The sequence below is a fragment of the Brassica rapa genome, chromosome A05 (genome assembly GCF_000309985.2).
Source record: "Brassica rapa cultivar Chiifu-401-42 chromosome A05, CAAS_Brap_v3.01, whole genome shotgun sequence".
NCBI lineage: Eukaryota > Viridiplantae > Streptophyta > Magnoliopsida > Brassicales > Brassicaceae > Brassica > Brassica rapa.
In genome coordinates, this window is record NC_024799.2 from 1,679,472 (window position 1) to 1,701,325 (window position 21,854).

General features: G+C 34.6%; 5 protein-coding genes and 1 long non-coding RNA gene across 14 annotated transcripts; 4 read left to right on the plus strand and 2 right to left on the minus strand.

Moving 5' to 3' along the window:
- Positions 1-28: 28 nt before the first annotated feature.
- Positions 29-1,773, plus strand: LOC103866660 (protodermal factor 1). Its single transcript, XM_009144617.3, has 3 exons — positions 29-286; positions 403-1,144; positions 1,219-1,773. The coding sequence occupies exons 1-3, from the start codon at positions 139-141 to the stop codon at positions 1,559-1,561; spliced, it is 1,233 nt and encodes a 410-aa protein (XP_009142865.1). The 5' UTR covers positions 29-138; the 3' UTR covers positions 1,562-1,773.
- On the minus strand, positions 1,605-3,936 carry LOC103866659. The gene is made up of 2 exons (XR_632556.3): positions 2,529-3,936; positions 1,605-1,819 (listed from the first exon to the last, which is right to left on the minus strand). It is a non-coding gene; the product is annotated as an uncharacterized LOC103866659 (long non-coding RNA).
- Positions 3,937-4,013: 77 nt separating this feature from the next.
- On the minus strand, positions 4,014-7,895 carry LOC103866661 (agamous-like MADS-box protein AGL5). 8 transcript variants are annotated; one of them, XM_009144618.3, is made up of 7 exons: positions 7,632-7,762; positions 7,146-7,389; positions 5,158-5,239; positions 4,917-5,078; positions 4,791-4,832; positions 4,656-4,697; positions 4,014-4,365 (listed from the first exon to the last, which is right to left on the minus strand). In XM_009144618.3, exons 2-7 carry the CDS (start codon positions 7,370-7,372, stop codon positions 4,186-4,188), a joined length of 735 nt encoding a protein of 244 aa, XP_009142866.1. In that variant the 5' UTR covers positions 7,373-7,389; positions 7,632-7,762; the 3' UTR covers positions 4,014-4,185. The 8 variants fall into 8 exon arrangements, with proteins under 8 accessions (XP_009142866.1, XP_018514272.1, XP_009142867.1 ...); XM_009144619.3 differs by having other exon boundaries at positions 4,024-4,365; positions 7,146-7,383; positions 7,632-7,773; XM_018658756.2 differs by having other exon boundaries at positions 4,791-5,078.
- A 246-nt stretch (positions 7,896-8,141) lies between these two features.
- On the plus strand, positions 8,142-11,019 carry LOC103866663 (HVA22-like protein f). The gene is made up of 5 exons (XM_009144625.3): positions 8,142-10,025; positions 10,105-10,131; positions 10,205-10,327; positions 10,453-10,705; positions 10,797-11,019. Exons 1-5 carry the CDS (start codon positions 9,979-9,981, stop codon positions 10,821-10,823), a joined length of 477 nt encoding a protein of 158 aa, XP_009142873.1. The 5' UTR covers positions 8,142-9,978; the 3' UTR covers positions 10,824-11,019.
- Positions 11,020-11,947: 928 nt separating this feature from the next.
- Positions 11,948-15,714, plus strand: LOC103866664 (serine/threonine-protein phosphatase 5). 2 transcript variants are annotated; one of them, XM_033292442.1, is made up of 13 exons: positions 11,948-12,173; positions 12,625-12,756; positions 12,871-13,040; positions 13,119-13,190; positions 13,482-13,632; positions 13,821-13,929; positions 14,023-14,140; positions 14,321-14,468; positions 14,548-14,796; positions 14,873-14,998; positions 15,082-15,182; positions 15,266-15,340; positions 15,429-15,714. In XM_033292442.1, the coding sequence occupies exons 2-13, from the start codon at positions 12,681-12,683 to the stop codon at positions 15,486-15,488; spliced, it is 1,455 nt and encodes a 484-aa protein (XP_033148333.1). In that variant the 5' UTR covers positions 11,948-12,173; positions 12,625-12,680; the 3' UTR covers positions 15,489-15,714. The 2 variants fall into 2 exon arrangements, with proteins under 2 accessions (XP_033148333.1, XP_018514892.1); XM_018659376.2 differs by having other exon boundaries at positions 11,952-12,169; positions 12,622-12,756.
- A 311-nt stretch (positions 15,715-16,025) lies between these two features.
- On the plus strand, positions 16,026-19,629 carry LOC103866665 (receptor like protein 29). Its single transcript, XM_009144627.3, has one exon. It carries the CDS (start codon positions 18,098-18,100, stop codon positions 19,460-19,462), a length of 1,365 nt encoding a protein of 454 aa, XP_009142875.1. The 5' UTR covers positions 16,026-18,097; the 3' UTR covers positions 19,463-19,629.
- Positions 19,630-21,854: the final 2,225 nt, after the last annotated feature.

Consider the following 21,854-nt stretch of genomic DNA (forward strand, 5'->3'; position numbering starts at 1 on the left):
TAAGTAATTCAAAAACCCTTTGCATTTTTTTTTTAAAAAACCCTTGGCTTCCCTCTAATTATAAATCCTAGTTTCCGGTTTCATTCTACCACACAACACCATTTGCACAAACACTTCTGCTTTCTCTTTGTTTTTAAAATGAGAGGGATGAAGAGTCTTACCATTTGGGCTATCTTTGCTGCTGTACTCTCCCAGCAGCTCTTTGCTTCTGTTGCTTCCATAAAGTTTGAGGATGAGAAAACATACTACTCTCCTCCTGACCCAAATGCAGGATCTCCTCCCTCTGGTAAGCAAAAAGAAAAGAACACAGAGACACATGCACTCCCAAATTTGTATGCATTGATAAGAATCTTGATTTTAGTATTTTTACTTGACTGATCATTGTTATTGTGTGACATGCAGGAACTCCTCCATCACACGGAGGATACACTCCAACCCCTTCAACTCCATCACATACCCCTCCTTCTAACTGTGGAAGTCCACCTTACGACCCAAGTCCTCCATCTCACACTCCAACTCCTTCTACTCCATCTCACACTCCTTCAACTCCATCTCACACTCCCTCAACTCCTTCTCATACTCCAACTCCTTCGACTCCATCTCACACACCAACTCCATCACACACTAGTCCTCCTTGCCACTGTGGAACTCCACCTTCACACCCTTCCACACCTTCACGGCCTTCAAGGCCTTCACACCCATCCAGGCCTTCACGCCCTTCCACGCCTTCAAATCCTCCTTCTGGTGGATACTACTCATCTCCTCCACCAAGTACTCCTGTCGTTGTGACTCCACCAACACCCATTGTTGACCCAGGCACACCCAGTACTGGAGGAACCCCTCCTTCTTCTGGTGGATATTACTCATCTCCTCCACCAAGTACTCCAGTCGTTGAGACTCCACCAACACCTATTGTTGACCCAGGCACACCCATCGTTGGAGAAACCCCACCAACTCCTTCTTCTGGTGGATATTACTCATCTCCTCCACCAAGTACTCCAGTCATTGAGACTCCACCAACACCCATTGTTGACCCAGGCACACCCATCATTGGAGGAACCCCACCAACTCCTTTTATTGACCCTGGCACTCCTGGAACCCCCTTCCTTCCTGCTCCTTTTCCACCAATCACTGGAACATGCGAGTAAGTAACAAACATTCCTCTCTAAAATACAATACAATATGGTTTCACATTTGAGTTTTGTTATCTTTGTGCAGTTACTGGAGAAACCACCCTACGTTGATTTGGGGTCTTCTTGGCTGGTGGGGAACTGTTGGAGGAGCTTTTGGTGCAGTCAGTATTCCCAGTAGCATTCCAGGGTTTGATCCTCACATGAACCTTCTTCAGGCTCTTTCCAACACCCGCACAGATGCCATTGGATCTCTCTACCGTGAAGGCACAGCGTCTTGGTTAAACTCAATGGTCAACAATCAGTTCCCTTTCACAACCTCTCAAGTCAGAGACCAGTTTCTGGCAGGACTTTCCTCAACCAAGGCAGCCACAAAACAGGCCCAGACCTTCAAGCTTGCCAATGAAGGTCGTCTTAAGCCTAGAATCTGAAAAGAAGAGAGTTTCATTTCTCAGTTGTTTCTTGGTTTGCATTAAAACAATCTTAGTTAATTATCCTATGCAGTGTGTGCTCAGTATAGTTTTAAGTGTCCTATAGCTTCTAGTAGTCTTTATGATGGATACTACTTTATATTTGATGATGTTGCTGTTTTATTTTTTTCCTTGATCTTGAATAATAATGTAGTAGTTCCCCTGTTTCTCAACCACTGTTCAAGAACGTCCAGAGAAATGTATCCCATGCAAATAAACCTGAAAAAGACATAAACATTTCATTTTTGAAAGATACTAACACGAAGAAGAAACTATAAATAGGATCACAAACATTAATATCAAAAGAGACTGGTAGAAAAGAGAAACTCATCATACTTCATACATAAACAAAGGTACAAGAAAAAGTCAAAAAGTCAAAATATATATAGACTGAAATGCCTACAGAGCAACACATGTCATACTCGCTCCATTAAGTTCTTCATGAGCATTTATATTTTTAATCAGGCCTAAGAGATTTGTCTCGCAAACAAGTCCATGAGACATTAAGATATAGTAGCATTAAAGAAGGGCAGTAGTACATCAGAGATGTGCTGTTGCTGTAATAAACTCGTGGAGTAAATTTTGCAAGCTGGTTCCTCCATGCATTCAAGTTACAAACCCCAAGTTCTACCAAACCAATGAATAAATATCTCGCTACTAATGTAGTAAGAAATTGCATTAATGATATTGAGTTAGTGTTCATGGTTATGAGGAGTAAGCATGTTTTGGAATATCTCTAATCCCAAGCTTTTCTTTGTTCAAGGCTCTTCATACTTATTGGCTGATGCTAACTTATTAATAATCTCCCAACACAATCCATATGAAAGAAAAACTGATAATAATTAATGATCTCTGCATTTCTAAGGATATGAGAAATCAGTTTTAAGCTGCATATGAAAACTACAAGTAGCAGAGTGTAAGCAACTACCTGCTTGTTTTGAAATCATTCTCCTTGTCATTATCATTTATCAGCCTTGTGTTAAAAGAGATGCTCCCTCTCTCATGCCTTCAACATAAATAGAGTGTTGATATGTATATGGAACATAGAGACTTCTAATTGTTTATGGGAGATCTGCAGCTTGTAAAGATAAATGTGCATCTTCCTGGAGGATTAAGACTGTGAACTTTCACTTTGATCTCTGCATGAACAGAGAATAAGGGCAAGCGCAGCTGAAGTCTCTAGCACCGCTTCTCTACAACTAAAACATATAAAAAATTCAGAAAGTCCAAAAGATAAAGTAAAAAACAAGATAGAGGAGAAGAGACTTTTTTGTTTATTGTAGAGACTTTCTCCACTTGTCTTCTTTTTTTAATGGTATACACTTTTTGACAATGACAAAACTTAAGTGTAAAATAAAGTTATATAAGAATAATAAAGTGAGAAATTAGATTTAAGAAACCAAACCAATGCTGATGCTCTAAGTAATGTAATTTTCTATTACTTACAAGTTACAACAGAATTGATGAGATTTTCTTAAGGTTTTATAAGTACATTAAAGGAGATTTGCTATGGTTTTGTAGCTCTGTGATTACTTTTCTTCACGAATTTCACCCTTTTGCAAATGGGATGCGTTGATAATTTAGGCTTGATTTGTGTTACTAGCATGCGCAATTTTTTAAAAAGAGTGCTCACTAAGAGGTTTCTTATCATGTTGATAGAAAAAGTATCATGCCTTTTAACCTAATTAATCACATCCTGCTGCGTTGAGAGAGCTAAATTATTATAGAAAACAATATCCACAGACTAAGACAGATGCCAAAACACATGTATAGAAGAAACAGACAACAGTTTAGCTATAAGAGGCTTTCATTCTCATTTGACTGCTCTTGATAAGACATGTCGCTCCTTTTGGCTGCTCTGCTGCAGTAAAAGTTAGGTCTTTCATGTGTCCTTGCTTTGTAACAGTGGAATCTTGGTTTACTATATAAAACCATGGTGTGAGAGATGCATCATTTGTAATATCATCAGTTTCTCATTTCAAGCTTCTTTCCTCATCGCTGCGCTTTAATTTTCAGGTATACATTTCTTCAAGCACCGTGAGTATCAATCTCATTCCCCTGCTATATATACTCCTCACTAATTCAAGAGACCTTTCTAAGTCTCATTGAACTAACAGATTCTCATATACTGCACAGTGTTAATCTGAGGATTGCTAGCTTCTACCACCAGCTTTAGTAACTCGCTGTCAAAGACCTTAACGCATCCTTTTGTTCCTTGATGACATGTCGCTCGATTTAAGATCCTGTTTCACTGAAGTTACTTGGCGTGCAAGACTCGAGAAATCCACAAACCCTTTTGTGTTTCAGTGGTCTTGTCTACAATTAGTAATCATGAGGTACTATCTACGTTCTCTCTGGTGTAAATTATGTATTAGCTTTATTAGAAACTAGAAATTTAGTTAAGTCTCTTGTCTTAAAGTTACTAGCTGGAACGTACACAATACATTACATATAAATAATCAAGGTACATATGTAACTTAGGTCCCTCTCAAATCGTTACCCGTCTTTATTTTAAGTTGTTTAACCATAATTGTAACATGAATAGACAAATGCATAAGGAGCTTATTTTGTTGATTAGACTTTACTTAAACAAGTTGGAGAGGTGGTTGGTTTTGGTCGGAGGAGTTCTGATTTGGTTCAAGAAGGTTAACCGGAATATAGTTCCGGTTGTACTGCTCCGACTGATGAGAAGATGACTCGTAAACCGTCCCTTGTTGATGTATCACACTCGCTTCCTGCTGCTGCATTCCCGCTCTTTCGTTTATCTGTAGAATTATATAAAATTAACTTGCTCATCGAAGAGATAAATTGTATATATATTGAAAAAAAAAAATCAAAATGCAAACAAAAAGCATATACTCCCTAGCTATGTTTGTAAAAGATATATGTCTATGCTTTGATACGTATTAAAAATATATTAAATTTTAATAAATAAATGTATTATTTTCGTATTTATCAACTTCCAATAATTTTATACCAATAGTATTTTAATAAATAAATGTATTATAAAAAATATTTATATTTCTGAAAGAGAGAGAGAGAGTATTGATAAGACCTTGGATCGGAGATACATGTTATCGTTTTGAAGCTCGATCTCCTACATGAACATAAAAGGGAGCTAATGTTACGAAAGAGAAGATTGTTATAGAAAGTAGGGTTACTTGTTGAGGAAGACATGACTTTTAATTACCCTTTTTTGCATGTACTCTATCTCTGCAACTAGCATCTCATGCTGGGCGAAGAATAAAACGTAAGGGTCAAGAATCAGATCAAGTCGAAGCATATAAAGGGATTGAAGGAAGTGAAAGTTATTAACCTTCTTGGAGCGGACACGACCGATGCCTTTTTCAAGCCTACCTTCGAGGTTCTTGAGTTCCTTGAGGTTCAAGGAACCGAGAGATTCACCAAGAATGTGTCTGTTCAGATTCTGAATGTCCCGGATCTGTCTCCGTAGCTTAGATGACTCTTGCTGATAGTACTTCATCAAGTGTTCAGTAAAGTCAGAAACTGAAACAAGAAGAAACGTAGTGGTAAAGTAACTAATTACGGAAGCTTACTTGAGTATTAGCTTCAGTGACGGAAGGAGGATTAACAGCGTCGGAGCAAGCTTTCTTGTACCTTTCGATCGTTCCTCTTACACTTTTGATTAATTGTACGATTTCGCCAACATCCACAAAAATAAAATACAAGAGTTAGTAAATTAGAAGTTTATAAGCAAAGACATATTGTACATATCCTATATATAAATTACATCTTTATCGACTTCTACGCATGGTTAATCTATTCAGTGATCGATTTGACCAAAAATATTTCATTATGAATCGTTTGATATGTTATAACCAAGTTCATTAAGAGTGACATTACTGTATGGGTACTAATGTATAGATGTCTAATTTCATTTTGTTGATTTATTTTTGTGGTAGGTAAAAATAAAAATACATCAATATGAAACCTTATTATAAGCTTCTTAAGAATGGAAATTTTCTAACAATGTGTCCAAACTTTCATATAATACAAAATTCAAATTTCCTTATAGGTTCGAAAACACTACTAGACTTGAGATTTCCCTTATAACATGTATTTTTGGCTATAATAAAAGTGTTTCAAAATAAAATAAAAAAAAGATATATATAATACATATCATACCTGAATTAGAGTTTTAGTTAGTACTACAACATGTGTAAATGAATAGAATTAATTGGGAGCGATTACTGTTTTAACCAAGGAAGTGAAATTCCTAGATCCTTAAATTTGAGAAAAAAGCTAGACATATTTGTATATAACGTTATCATTTTCACTATTTAATTTGTGATGTATGATGACAAGTTGAGGTTGAGAAATGTCAAAAGGCATTAAAGCATGAGGACGTTCGAAATAAGAAAGATAGTGTAAATTTTAGCTACGCATTTGAAAATAGAAACCTAGAAATTACAAATTTCTACATACCTACCTACTAGACCAAATGCATTCCTCTTTTGTTAATCAGATTAGTTGGGTATTCAACTAAACCTACTTTTATAAAATCGTGATGTCACATACACATTTACTATATGTAGAATCTTTACACGTTGGTAAATAATGAAAATTTTCTTTAGTCGTGTGAAGTCTATATTGTAACTACAAATTTTCTAGTTAAGTCTTAAATCCATGATATGAGACTTGACTTTAAGAAAATTAGATTATAGATCCTCAACTTATCTGTGGTATCAACCAACCAAAAATCAACAGATTAATCTTTTCTAAAACAATCAAAATGTAGAAAAGAACATGAGCTGTTAATAGCTGGAAACTTTGATAGAAATGGAAATGACTAGTCCCCAACTTGGAGTGGGGAAAATAATAATCAAAAGTCAAATTTTCTGTTTATTTTTATTTTTTGATTGATTGATGATTAATTAATTAGTGACACAACCACAAGCTTTGTCCCCTAAACATTTCTTGATTTAACAGATCAAATGACTGGTTTTATAGAGAAGTGTCAGAAGACAAAACACCCGTCTCCCCCTAGCTAGTGTATCAATTTTTTAAGGAATCTACTTAGCTTTATATAGCCATTATATGAAATATAATATTATATTTTGTCAAGAACCCTACTTTTTTCACTACTATGATGGAATCCTAATTATGATCAATCTGCAGAAATAAACCTGATGGGTCATCAAATTTATCGAAATGTCATGTAGAACTGACATACGTAGATACATACAGATAGGCTGTACTATAAAGATCTAGTAAAAGAAAAAAAAAAGTGACTGGTACAAGGTATGGAGATGCTAATTAATTATTATCATAGAAGACCTCACAGCTTTTTCAAGAGAGAGAAGCAAATAGATTAGAGTTTTCCCTAAAGCAAAACTAGGGTTCTTGGGTACAAACCCTAATTTTGGTACACACATATAAATCAAAGTTTTCAGCAAAGAGTTGAGACTCAGAGAAACTTTAAAAGAAGAGAAAAGAAACCACAAAGAGAAAACCCATAAAGATTCAAAACCCAGAGAAAACAAACAATCAAGATCTAAAAGAAGTTAATAGATGCTTATCTTACCTGTTGTTGGCGTACTCGTAGAGACGACCGCGAGTGGAGAAGATGACAAGAGCAACCTCAGCGTCACACAAGACAGAGAGCTCATAAGCTTTCTTGAGCAGACCATTGCGTCTTTTGCAGAAAGTGACTTGGCGATTCGTGGTGTTCTCTATCCTCTTTATCTCTATCTTCCCTCTCCCTATCTTCTTGCTGCTCTCTGCTACTTCATCACTCGCACCACCCTCCATTTATATCAACCCTATAGCTTAAAGATAAACCAAACACAGTCAAACACTACACACACGCTGAGAGAGATCAAATAAAATCTTTTTGGACTCCATCTACTATAGCTAGCTACTATCTAGGTTCTAAGATCGATCTCAAGGGAGAAAAGCAAGAGATGAAATGAAAAACACTCCAAGATTCAAGGATTGGATGAAGAAAAAAAGGAAGAACCTCTGATTATAAAACTTGAGTTTTTAGGTTAACTTAGTGTAATTGTTATACCTGGGTTTGTATGACTGTGATCAGAAATAAAAGAAGGAGAAGTGAGAAGGGAAGATGAAATCTAGCTAAGAGAATTAAAATGTTCTTGGCTAAAGATACTATTCTTATTAATTAATTCAGTACCACTTAACTGCTGCTTCCCACTTTATTTTTGTTTCGATTTCTGTTTTGGTTTACAATTTCTCTTAAAGGAATATTTCCTTGAAAGTATTTAAAAACCCACTTGCAGAAAACAGAAGGTTTGGTAGTTTTATTCAAACTGAAATGTTATAAAAGAAAAATAAAGAAAGAAAATGGACCATTACTCTAAAACAAAAATCTCATACCTAATTCTTTTAATTCTCTATGTATATATATACATTTAGATCGCAATCTGAAAATTGATGGGAATTAAGGAGTAGAAAATAACAAAATAGAAAAATAAAGAAGACGAAGAGAGTTGGGTTTGGATTGGGTGGGAGAGAGCATTGAAGGAGGACCATCCAATTTTTCTTTCATGTCTATGGAAAAAAAGAGAGGTATGGGCTCTGTTTCTCATCAGAATCAACTTTTGGAAATTCTCCTTTTTGGGTAAATCTTTTTTTTTTTATTTCTTCTTTTCTTTTTATTGCCCTACTCCTACATTAATATGAAGCTGGTATAGTATTAATGCTATTATATTTTTGAATTATTGTATTCCAATTAAACAAAACTTAACCCAACTGACATGAAGTTTTACAACTTATCATGTATCATGAGAGCCAATGAATGAGATAATTCAGGTTTAATTAATTGCCCTTTTATACATTTTGAATTTGTGTTTACGTTTGGATACTAAGTGCGATATTTCAAGTTAGGAATTTAGAGTGGATCCTTAACTTCGGAATTTTGTTATTAGTTTCATGAGCTGATTCTTTGATTCATAAACAGTTGCACATGATGTAAATATGTTTTTGCATGAATAAATTTAATATTCATTCAAAAAAAAAAGAAAGATATTTCAAGTTAAATTAAAAAAAAACATAAAATATTAGTGTTCTTAGACTAAAATGTAAAATCAAACGCAGAACTTAAGAAAAATAATAATGGTTTGGGTTAAGATTTAAGAACAATTGCTCGATAAATAGTTTAATTGGTTTTGTCTTTTCGAAATCTTATGTTTGAGAGTCTTATTCTTGGAAAATTGGTTAGTCCAACGGCATCTTGAATATTAGAGGTTTATTGTTTTGCCGTAATATCATCCACATATTAATTTAAGCAAGAAATTGCATCATGCAGGGGACAGTATAATTAGGGAAGATGAAACTAATCTAGTAAATGAGAGAAGAGAGCCCAGGGAGGATTACTTATCACATGTGTAGTCATTATCCATAAACCCTATCATAGATTTGCATTAATTAATTTTAGTTACAAAAGGCAACTATATAACTCCTTTTGGTTTTGCCCATACCCCATCATTTTCCTTGTACTTACTTTCTATTCAATTTTCTTCACGAGCAACATCTACATATCCACCTTCATTACAAATTAAGCTTTAGATTGTGTAAACATAATTTCAGGAAGGAACTTGAGATCTGGTAGGGCTTTATTTACTTTCTTTGTAAATTTTCTTCACGTGGTTTGAAATTTGAATGCTCTGATTCTCCATCCTTGATAGTTAGCGTGTGAAGAAACCATAATTTCATATTAGGTTGATTGTTTACTAGCCCAGTGACAAAAAAACTTCTCATCAAATAAGATAATAATGAAAAGAAAAGTATATAGTTGCGTAGAAAGAGAGGCAACATAAATGTTACTTTTACCAGCTCAGTGACAAAAAAATATTAATCTTTCTCACATAAAATGATCACTAATAAACTTAATTTAATAAAGACAAGTACACATGTACATGGGTAAGAAAAATCAGTTAAAGACTCAGATTAGACAAGTAAATTACCCAAATTGCACAAAGCCGCGGACTAAATGATCATTATCAACTTGTGTAATACGTCCAATATCGGTAATTAATGCACGAGTTATTGATGACTCACTCTTGTGCACAAAGAAAAGAATCTCGTTTAAAATATTAACTGAAGAGAGTTATACTAAACCTAATACTTTAGTTTTCCCTTCATATGAAATTTTCACCCACAATTACTCCATATTTTTTATTTTCCTTGAACATAGAAGAAATATCTAAGTTCATGAAATGTATCAACGGGTTGCAGATCCTTTACCTTGCTTGTTACCTTATTCACAAAAGATTCTTGCTTGAAGAAAACTTTAACTTTTGTGTATATATCCAACGCCGTAGTGCTAAAGACGTTTGTTCAAAGAGATAAACAAAAAGAACAAAATCTTTTAAGACAGACAGAGTAAACGCTAAAAAATGGGTGTACTTATTGTAATTGCAAAACGTTTTGATGCTCTGATTGGGTATGTTTTTCATTCAAATCTTTGTCTCGTAAGATTTTTTTAAGTTTATTTAACATCTTCATGTTCTTGGTACATGCAGGCCGGGAGTTATGCTTCTCTACCCTTTGTAAGTGAATCAATTTTTAAACTTCATGGTTTATATATAAAAATAAATAATTATTAACTCAATGAATGAATAGGTATGCATCGTTACGAGCAATAGAGAGTCCAACGATGTTAGATGATCAACAATGGCTTACATATTGGATCATTTACTCCTTAACTACAATATTCGAATTATCCGTTTGGAGAGTCCTTGCCTGGTAATAATAATGACACTCCTCTTAAAATTCTATTACGATTCAGATATACAAGTACTACTATAATATGTACATAAAGAATTAAAGACTAATATAAAATATTAATTGTTGTCTTTGGTATTTTGCAGGCTACCGTTTTGGCCATACTTGAAACTTTTGTTCTGCATGTGGTTGGTGTTACCAATGTTCAGTGGTGCAGCGTACATCTACTCCAATTTTGTGAGAAAATACGTTCAGTTTGGAATGCATGTTGGAGAAGGAACGAGTTATACAGATGAACAGAGAAGAGTTTTACAGATGATGAGTCTTGATGCTAGAAAATCGGTTCAAGATTATGTTGACCGGTTTGGATGGGATTCTGTTGAGAAAGCAATCAAAGCGGTATGATTCTTTTTTTGTTATTTTTTCTTACAAATATATAGTCCAATACATGTTTTGGATTTTAACTTTATTATTCTGTGTTTAATTTTAGGCTGAACGAGAAACGAAAAAGCATTGAGATGGAAGATTAAGAATCAAGAAACATTGCTCTTTGTTTTCTTGATTTCGAAAGTGTTTGTATGTTCATGTGTTATAGATTGTATAGCGTAAAACTTCGATGGTAAAAAAAATGATATGGTTGAAAATGAACGGTAAAAAAATTGTGTTCTTCACTATGAGCAAAGATACTAATAGAGAAGCCATCTGTCTTTCAAAAAACACTAATCGGTTTTACCAAAAAAAAAAACACTAATCGGATTCATTTTCGATGACTCTTGGTTTGATTAAACAAACATCAGGAGACGTTTCGAATTAACATAAGAATCTAATACTCTTGTGCCTTAACCCAAATAATCGAGAAGCGCATCTTTATAACAAGCTGAAAGTAAGTTTTTATTTTATTAGACTTTATATTGAATGGTTTATTTTAGTTTAACTAAACCGTGTAATCCAGTTATAAAGTGCAATACTTAAGTACACTTATATACTTATATACAGTAAAAACTCTAAAAATTATTAATATTGAGACTATAATATTTTATTAATTTCTAAAACTACAATTTATGTATTTAGAATATATTTTTATAAAATAAAATAGTTATTTTACAGTATCAACTCTAATTATTTTTTAGAAATTAAAATTTTAGTTATTTTATTATATTATTTAGTGTATATAAAGTATGTTTCTTAAAATTTAAATCTGAATTTAGATACAATTTTACTAAACATATCAAAATATATTGAAGTGTTAAGAAAAATAGAAATGAATTATATTCTAAAAAAATTAATACAATATTTTGTTTATACTTATATAAAATTTATGTATATATATAAATTATTAATTTATATTTACATAAGAGTTTTATAAATTTATTACTATTGAATTATATCATATTATAAACTGGAGTTAATTCAAAACCGAAAAATTATTGTATATTGAGTTTTTGTAATAGAAGTTTTTTTTTTTTTTTGGCATCCATTGTAGAAGTTGATAACTAAACCGTTCAGTATAAAGTCTAACATGTTTACTAATGGAATTAACCGGTCTTCGTCTCTTGACTTATAAACCCGTGACTACTAGGCCCAAAAGCCCCATAGCACACGAGATATATTTACGTACGAACTGTTTTATCTTATTTTCCATATATGAAATTATAGTTTTTTTTTATATTCGACTTCCCTCTTGCTACTGGTAAATTAATTTAGTGAGAAAGTTAAATACTTTTTTCTTTTTTTCCAAAAACCCTTGCCATAGATTCAAAGCGCATAAAATCTATTGACCAACATAGGTTTTGTTGGCCTTCTCTTAAAACCTGCCTGCCTCACACTCGTCAACCTCTCTTACCTCTTCCTCTGTCGCCAGCCAAGGGTATTAAATCTACCTTCGTTAATTAATTGGTCTTCTGCTAATTTTCAGACAAAACACATGTCTTCCTTCTATTGTTCTATCTTATCTGGTTTTTCAATAGATCCTTTCATTGAATTTGTCTGTAACTGACCTTATCCACTTCTTACCTCCATGAATTTGCCTTAGATGATGTCCAAACGATGCATAATATGATAAAGCTCACAACTTTATGTTCTCTGTTCTTTGTTTGTGAATTGAGTTCTGAATCTCGTTACATGTGTCTAAAGTCAATTTGATGTATTATGATGAATAAAGATTTAAACTTTACTTAGGTTGAGTATCATTGCAATCTTTAAAGCTCTAAAATTACTCATTGCTAAGTAGAACTTAATTACTTAACTGAATTTTTGAGTAGATGCTCATGGAATTGGCCTGCTGATTGTGATTATTATTACTCTTTGTGTTCAATCAGTTCTGGCTTCACTGGATAACTAAGACAGTACGAGATAAGTCTGTTCTGATAACAACATGGAGACTAAGAATGAGAACTCTGATGTTTCACGGGCCGAGGAGATGAAGAATCAGGCCAACGAAGCCTTTAAAGGTCTGTTGTACTTTTTCTTTAAAAAAAACATTAACAGAATCTTTCAGAACCAGTTTTGATTTCAATTTTCAGCACTGTTTTATTGGGAATCTAATTATTATTAGTTGCTTACAGGTCACAAATTCTCCCAGGCTATTGATCTGTATACACAAGCTATAGAACTCAACGGCAACAACGCTGTGTATTGGGCAAACCGTGCATTTGCTCACACAAAGTTGGAGGAATATGGCAGTGCAATACAGGACGCATCAAAGGCCATTGAAATTGATCCAAAATACTCAAAGGTAAACATTGTTTGCCTACTCTTGTTATCACTTACATTCAGCCTTGTTGGTTTGCTGATTATATAAACTGAATCACAGGGCTATTACAGACGCGGTGCTGCTTATCTTGCCATGGGAAAATTTAAGGATGCCTTGAAAGACTTCCAACAAGTAATGTTTTGTAGCAGCCATTTATATTCTCTATTGTTTGGTAGCTGTCCGTCTGATAGTTCTTGTCCTAAACTTTTTGAGCAATGTCAAAAAATAGCTAAGATGAAATGTTGTAGGCGTGTGTAGCTTCAATGAACCCAAAAAGGTCATAACTTGATTGTTTTGATCTGATCAAATGATAAATAATAATATGTGTGAAGAGTTTGGTGATGGAATCACTTTATCTGTTAAGAGAGATTTGTGTGTCTGTCTCCGGTATAGCTGACATGGTCTACTATTTTATATTTTTAGGTTAAAAGGATATGTCCTAATGACCCTGATGCGACAAGAAAGCTAAGGGAGTGTGAGAAAGCAGTGAAGAAACTGAAATTTGAAGAAGCAATCTCTGTACCTGTATCTGAAAGGATCTCGGTGGCTGAGTCCATTGACTTCCACACAATTGGTATCTCTCCATCTTACTTGCTTATCTTTCTGTTGCTTTATCGCATGCAGTTTGTTATGACAAATGTCTTTCATTCAGTAGTTGTAGCTTTAGACTAGTAATCAATCTTCTACATATAGTCACATAATAGAGGTTGTAAACCTTTTATCAATTCTACTGATATATTCTTTTTTGCAATTTGATTGTAGAGGTTGAATCACAATACTCTGGTGCTAGAATCGAGGGAGAGGAAGTCACCTTGGATTTTGTGAAACAGATGCTGGAAGAGTTCAAGAACCAAAAGACATTGCATAAACGGTTTGTATAGTTTGGTGTAGTGTTGAACTTAATTAACACATTGTTCATTTGTTTGTAGGCTAACTGCTTTAATCTTTTGCTTAATATTTGTAGGTATGCATATCAAATTGTCTTACAGACAAGGAAAATCTTGCAAGCACTGCCTTCCCTGGTTGATATCAGTGTACCTAACGGCAAGCATTTCACGGTCTGCGGTGATGTTCATGGTCAGGTGGGCTTTCGTTTCTCTCAAATGAATCTGAGAGCCTCCATAATCTTCAGTTCTCTTTGACTGTACATGTTTGAAATTGCATTAAACGCTGCACATACTAACTGGTTTTTATCAAGGACTGTGTAGTGTGTTGTTTACCTGTATTGGTTCTGCTTCTGACACGTTATTTTATTTTCGCAGTTCTACGATCTCTTAAACATCTTTGAGCTTAACGGCCTCCCTTCCGAGGAGAATCCATACTTGTTCAATGGTGACTTTGTGGACAGAGGATCCTTTTCTGTGGAGATAATCCTGACGCTGTTTGCCTTTAAGTGCATGAGTCCCTCATGTAAGTTCTTCTAACTACTCTGATAACTTGTTGTATTACTTCTCTTGCTTTAACCATATTGTTATTTGTGAAATTGCAGCCATTTATCTAGCTAGAGGGAATCACGAGAGCAAGAGCATGAACAAGATATATGGCTTTGAGGGTGAGGTTCGGTCCAAGTTGAGTGAGAAGTTCGTTGAACTCTTTGCCGAGGTCTTCTGTTATCTTCCTTTGGCTCACGTGATCAACGAGAAGATATTTGTGGTGCATGGAGGCCTCTTCAGTGTCGATGGCGTTAAGCTCTCGGACATCAGAGCCATTGATCGATTCTGTGAGCCTCCTGAGGAAGGTACGTTTCCATCATACATATCTTTTTGTAAGGTTGTTTATGTGAATTCATCTAATTTTTTATAAGAATTTCTCAGGATTGATGTGTGAGCTGTTGTGGAGTGATCCTCAACCTCTCCCTGGAAGAGGCCCAAGCAAGCGAGGAGTTGGTCTCTCATTTGGTGGAGACGTAACAAAGAGGTTTTTGGAAGACAACAATCTAGGTTAGTGTAGCTTCCCTGGGTAATAGATGGTGTTCACCAATTGATTCTGATATCGACTGATATGTTTTTATATAATGTGGAAGATTTGGTGGTGCGGTCACATGAAGTAAAGGATGAAGGATACGAGGTTGATCATGATGGTAAACTCATCACTGTCTTCTCTGCACCAAACTACTGTGATCAGGTAACATCTGAAACTCCTCTTTGTAACAATACCAACTTGCATACTTGATTCTTACTTAGACATCAACTTATGTATTGTTGCAGATGGGTAACAAGGGAGCCTTCATTCGCTTTGAAGCTCCAGATATGAAGCCAAACATTGTTACATTCACAGCAGTGGTGAGTCTAGTATTAGCTTTTGCATCATTGTTTTAGATTCGGTTTAAAGATTCTTCTGATATTCTGATTTTTTTTTGTGATTTCACAGCCTCATCCGGATGTGAAGCCAATGGCATATGCAAGCAATTTTATGAGGATGTTCAACTAATTGAGCAGAAAAGCTTCTTCAACGCAAATGCTAAAGCAGACTCCAGACCAAAAGTGTTTCGGAAACATAATCATATAAGTTTTTTTTTTTTTGCTTTTCTATCATCTTCTGCAGTTTTTTTTCATGTTGTTTCAGAAAAGGGAGCCCATGATATAATTAAAAGGTACAGTATCCAGATTTAATCGGTTTTCTTCTTTTTGATAAAGATGTTCCCTCTTGCTCTAAAGCTTCTACAGTAACTTTTGTATTGTCTTCTTAGAGGGGTTAATGGAGCATTCTTATTTTTAGATGAAAATCTTGGTGCTTACACAACAAAAGAGTGACCAAATGACCCCAAAAAAACTATGTACAAACATGTTTTTTAAAAGCCTCTTGTTTGCTTCTTATATTATACACCTTGAGATTCTTTTTGAAGTAGGATTTGATTCACATATTCAGACAAAAACAACAAATAAGGACAGACAGATGTAACAACAGTGTGTAATTTCTTCCAACAGTTTTTCTCATGTAGATTCAAATTTTTTTTCCCTCTCTTGTTTGCGTTTTGTACCACAGGTAACCTGTTTAATTCACATGGTCTAGAGAGAAGAAATCTATGAATACTATTGTAAGCTATTAGCACTATTGATTTACCCTCACCCACATGAGCTGTTTCAGATTAAATATATCTTTGTAAGAAGATACCTGCAGATATTCTTCCATGTTTATCAATCAACTGCTACTGAATAACAGAATTATAAACCCTCTTTTGTAGGTAGATAAACATATAGCATTTGATAATCCGAGGAAGCATTATCCAGTGTTCAGACTGTAACTATTGATTATATAATAGAGAACATCTTGATGATGCATGTAGGAAACTCTGGACAAAGCAAAAGGAGATAATAGAATTGGAAGTGGTGTCAAATCGAAAAGCACTGAAAAGAAGATGAATGAGAGATCCAGAAACCATTACTTTGGATTAAATTAAAAATAACAAAAATGACATAGAGAGAGTTTTATTTTTGGTTTCTTGATGCATAAAAAACGTAACAGTTTAAGGGAAGAAGAAATGTGAAAGAAGTATTAGATTAAGAGTCTTTGTACTACTATTTCAGGTACTTTTATGACCGTTTGTTTGATCAATTCGTTGTAGGCCATATATGATTTTACCACTCAAGTGAGTCAAGGCTAGAGATTAGATCATTCACTACATATACAACACATACATGTACCTTACTTACAAAAAAAAGAATCTGCTACATTATTGCCAAGTGTAGTACAATCACTTAACGTTTGAAATTTTGACCTTTTTTCTTTTCTTCTCAACGTTTTTCTTCTTCTAATTAGCATGTTTCTGACATTTTCTAATAGTAACTTACAATAACTGAAAATATCTTTTGTATTGATATTTAACAACCTCTTGAGTTAATTTGGTTTATAATTAAAAAGAGTGTATATGTTGTTGCTAAATGGTTGTTGCCCTTGTATTGCATTAAGCTACAAATAATATTATATATATGATTTGTTTGGGTTACAATTCAAACAATGGATGATGGAATCTGATCAGAGAAATTTAGAAATAAAAAGAGACATGAATAATTGAAGACAATGAATAGTGAGACATACTATGCCCACTACTTTTGAATAGTCTTTCCTTATAAGCTTTTTATTAAACAATATATCTAAAGAGGAAAATGATTTGAAGTACTTGATAGGTAAAATTCATGAACTATTGAGTGAACAGTCAAGAAATATTGTGAGTTATAGTTGAGACAGCCTGGACTAACTACACATTGTGAATGTCATCTTGTGTGCTGCCTTTTGACCTCTTACATAAAATTCTTACCATGTGTTGTTTTCTTCAAAGTTGATGCTTGTATCCAGTTAGTTTAGGAGCGAACATGTGTTTATTAAAGTTTCATGGTCAATGTTCTTTACATATTTCCTTAAGCCTCATTTTGTTTTCTGTTTGTGATTTTTAACAAATCCTTTAATGAATAGAGTGTGTTGTTAATACAGTGTCAGTTTTTGTTTGTTTGTATAGAGACCATTTATAATTATCACATGGTTAGATTGAGAGAGAGAGAGAGAGAGAGAGAGAGACTCACTCCACATAACCTGAGAGAGTCAAGGAGCTAATGTATTCACGAGATTAGCACCAACAAAGACAAGTCCTTCAAAATCGGTTCAAACAAAAAGTGCTTGAATAAAGAAGAAACATGTGTGTATGGCCTTACAAAACCCATCAAGTACTCTTTTTCTAATCTGTGTCTACTCTTCTCTTACCAATCTCATGTTCCTGAGAGTCCCTACCTCTTTGTCTCTCACGACCCCACACGTGTCACTTTCAGTCACTTCCATTTATAATTGCATCTCTCACACACTCACTCACTCAAAACCTATTTTGTATTCTTTACTAGCTTTCTTCTTCTAACTCTTCACTCTTTTATCATACCTTGTTTAGCTTCTCATTTGTTCACGTGTCTCTGTCTTGTCTTGTCCCATAATCCTTAAACCCTTCACTCAACACACTTAACAAATTCTAATTAACATCATTACAAAATACTAAAAAATTCTCAGTATAATAATATCACCAAAAACTCTTTCCTCTCTGTCTCTATTACACAATGAAGACTAAAAGAGCTTTACCCTCTCCTACCTCACTCCTCCTCCATCTCCTGATAACACCTCTCTTCCTCTGCGAAGCCAACACAGTCTCAATGCCTCCTTCTGAGTCAGAGACTCTCTTCACAATCATGGACTCAATGTCATCAGATCAACAATGGCGCCGCTCTCACCCAAACCCCTGCGCACCTGGCTCATCCTGGCCAGGGATCGAATGCAAAACCGGTCCAGACCGGTTACCTCACGTCTCAAGACTCGATTTCGGCTCAGCTCCTAACCCGTCTTGTAAATCCTCAGCTTCGTTCCCTCACCTGATCTTCTCCCTCCCTTTTCTACAATCAGTCTTCTTCTTCAACTGCTTCACTCACCTCCCAACCACAATCATCTTCCCCATCAAGCTCCTCACCAACTCCTCTCTCCAACAGCTCAGCCTCAGATCAAACCCTTCCCTCTCAGGTCAAATCCCTCCTCTCATCTCATCCCTCACATCCTTACAAATCCTCACCCTCTCACAGAACAAACTAACCGGAGCCATCCCTCCCGTTCTCTTCTCCTTAAAAAACCTCCTCCACCTCGACCTCAGCTACAACAAGCTCACAGGCACCATCCCACTCCAACTAGGAAGCCTCAACAGCCTCCTCGGGCTAGACTTGAGCTACAACTCCTTAACGGGCCTCATCCCCCACACAATCTCCCAACTGGGCACGCTTCAAAAACTCGACTTGAGCTCGAACGCGCTCTCCGGAGCCATCCCGCAAGGCCTCGAAAAGCTTCGGTCTTTATCGTTTATAGCGTTGAGCAACAACAGACTCAGAGGAGCTTTCCCGAAAGGAATCTCGAAGCTCGAGAGCTTACAGTACTTCATAATGGATAACAACCCGATGCACGCGCCCCTCCCCGTCGAGCTGGGGCTCCTCCCGAAGCTTCAAGAGATCCAGCTCGAGAACTCCGGATACTCCGGCGTGATCCCGGAGAGTTACACGAGGCTGATGAATCTCAGCTCGTTGTCTCTGGCCAACAACAAGTTAACGGGAGAGATCCCTTCAGGGTTTGATTCTCTGCCTCACGTTTTCCATCTGAATCTCAGCAGGAACTCGCTGATCGGTGTGGTTCCGTTTGATTCGAGTTTTTTGAGACGGTTGGGTAAGAATTTGGATTTGAGCGGGAACAGAGGGTTGTGTCTGAATCCGGAGGATGAGTTTAGTGTCGTTAAGACAGGAGTTGGTGTCTGCGGGAGGAATGTTACTAGTGGTCCGTCGCCGAAGATATCTCAAGCGTCTACTTCTCGGTGTTGTTACGGATCTTGCTTCTTGTCTAATGCTCTGTTTCAGGTGGTTCTGTTTCTGGGATTACGTCATCATCGGTAATAAAAAGAAACAGAATAAAGACAATTTAAATATTAGGTCCCTGAAAAAGAGAGGAGATTTGTGTTTGTTCCCAAAGTAGACGATGGTTTCAATGTAGTTAATGTTGTTTTTTAGTTTAAATATTTTCAGATTATTATTAATAAAATGTTCAAGTCATTATGGGTTTAGGTTTGTTTATATATGGGTCCTGAACAAGTTCATAGCCGTGTGTATATAAATGTGTGTGCATATAAAAGGAAAATAACAGATGAAACGACGTTTTTTGTTTTCTACTATTGGATAATAATTTAAAAAATTCAAGAAATTTGTTTTAGAATAATATATAAATATTTAATAGATAGAGTGTAGTGAACAAAAAAAAATAAGGGAGAGCTGTTCGGAGGAAGAGTGGTGCAGTGTACTGATATAAACGAAACGACACAACCTGAATTTCAGTCTGACCATACAAAAATATTTAAGAGTTACAAAAAGGAGTAGTATTGATTTATGGAAATATATGTAAAATTTCAGGTGAATAAAAGCTAATTACATCCTGATATGTGTGATTAGTGTGTTATACACATGTGTTTTGGTTTTATCAAATAAATGTGTGTATATGAGAATTTTTGCATAATTTTCAAAGAATCAAGTGCTTATTTAGAGAGAGATAGGAAGATAAAAGAGGAGAGAAGATAAAAGAGGAGAGAAGATAAAATTTTAGTTAGATACTCCATATAGAAGTTTTAAAAAAAAATCGCAAAATTTTTATTTTTTATGTTTCCTATTTTCCTATACAAAAGTTGCAAATTTCAATAAAATTTAAAACTATGGTTTAAAAAACATTAAAATTTGATAATTTTTAAAAACAATGTATGATTAATTGTGAAAACACCAAAACTTCCATTTTAAAGAAAAAAACTGAAAGAGTAGTAAATTATGTTTTTTTTTGGTGTTATTGAGCTCAATTTTTCGAGAACCAAACTTACATGCATGGTTTAGACCAATATGAAAGTTTGCGTCATGCTGTCATACTACGTACTCTTGGCGCGATGACACCCTCAAATGATTGAGTAAACAAATTTTAGTATATAATCATCATCTTATATTGTGGATGTGATTGTGACTATTGAGAGGTTAATGATAATCATCATCATCATCTTATATTTTAATGACTATTGAGAGGTTAATTTTAGTATATAATCATCATCTTATATTTTAATGATAATCACTGAAAACACCAAAAAAAGGAGAAACTAGAAAATAATAATATTTCGTCAGTCATCTGTCTAAATCCAACTACTCTTTCGCATGCTTTCTTCCTGCAAAAATAGCCTTTCCTTTGCCGCTTTCACACATTTCTCTTTTCATTGTTGTTTTTGGGGGGTGAAATTCCATTAATATGAAAAACCTTTTTATACAATAGTATGTAATATCTATTTTTCACGTACTTTCTTGCTGTTAATTTTAACAATTACTATATAGCCTTGCTTGATGTATAATGTGTTATTGTAAAATAAATACTAGTAATTTCCTAGACGTGTAGCAGGCTTAAATTCATGCATGAAAAATACATAGTTAATCACCAGTGCAACTTATCTTTTAATTATAAATAATAATTCATGAGTTTTGATTTATAATGGGTTAGCAAGACAAAAGGAGATCATTCGTTTAGTATAAGACGTATGAATTGAAAGAAATAGCTATCACTCTCGTATATTCAGAGCCTCACGTGGGAACTCAGAATTCCAATTTTAGGTACAAGTGAAACTATGTACGACATGTCGCTTTTAACATTTCATTTATTAGAGACCTATCACTCTCCATACAAATTAATAAATAAACATTAGAGAATCAGTTCTCATGTATTTGATAACTATACATATTTTGGTACGCAGACACAGTATATCATAGCTCACCATGTAGGTCTATATATAATTGTAGTTCGAGTCATGTAGGTCTAGATTGTAGTTCGAGTCATTTAACTATAATTAGTTTACTCATTCATGACTATTTTACGGCTCTACTATATGCAATTTTGCGTTAGATTTTAGCGACTAATCTCTTGTCAGTATATGCTTTATCGGATAATAAGATAATATATGCCATCATAATACATAACATGACCCACAATATATTGATTTAATGGTTAAAACTTTCTCGCTTCTTCAATTAAAGTTAAAAAAAAAACTTCTGGATTATGTAACATAATAAAATTAAAATCTTATTCAAAATCATGTTTCAAGTGTAAATTAAATGATATGAGTTTCTATCCAAGAAGACTTACTTAGAACCCAAAACCTTTTAGTTATTTTTTTGTTTCTAAATACAGAACATCAATGTTGGTTTGGTTCCAAACTTGCAATTGTAACAAAAAAAATGAGTGAAGCTAATAAAATATAGCGAACGTGCTATC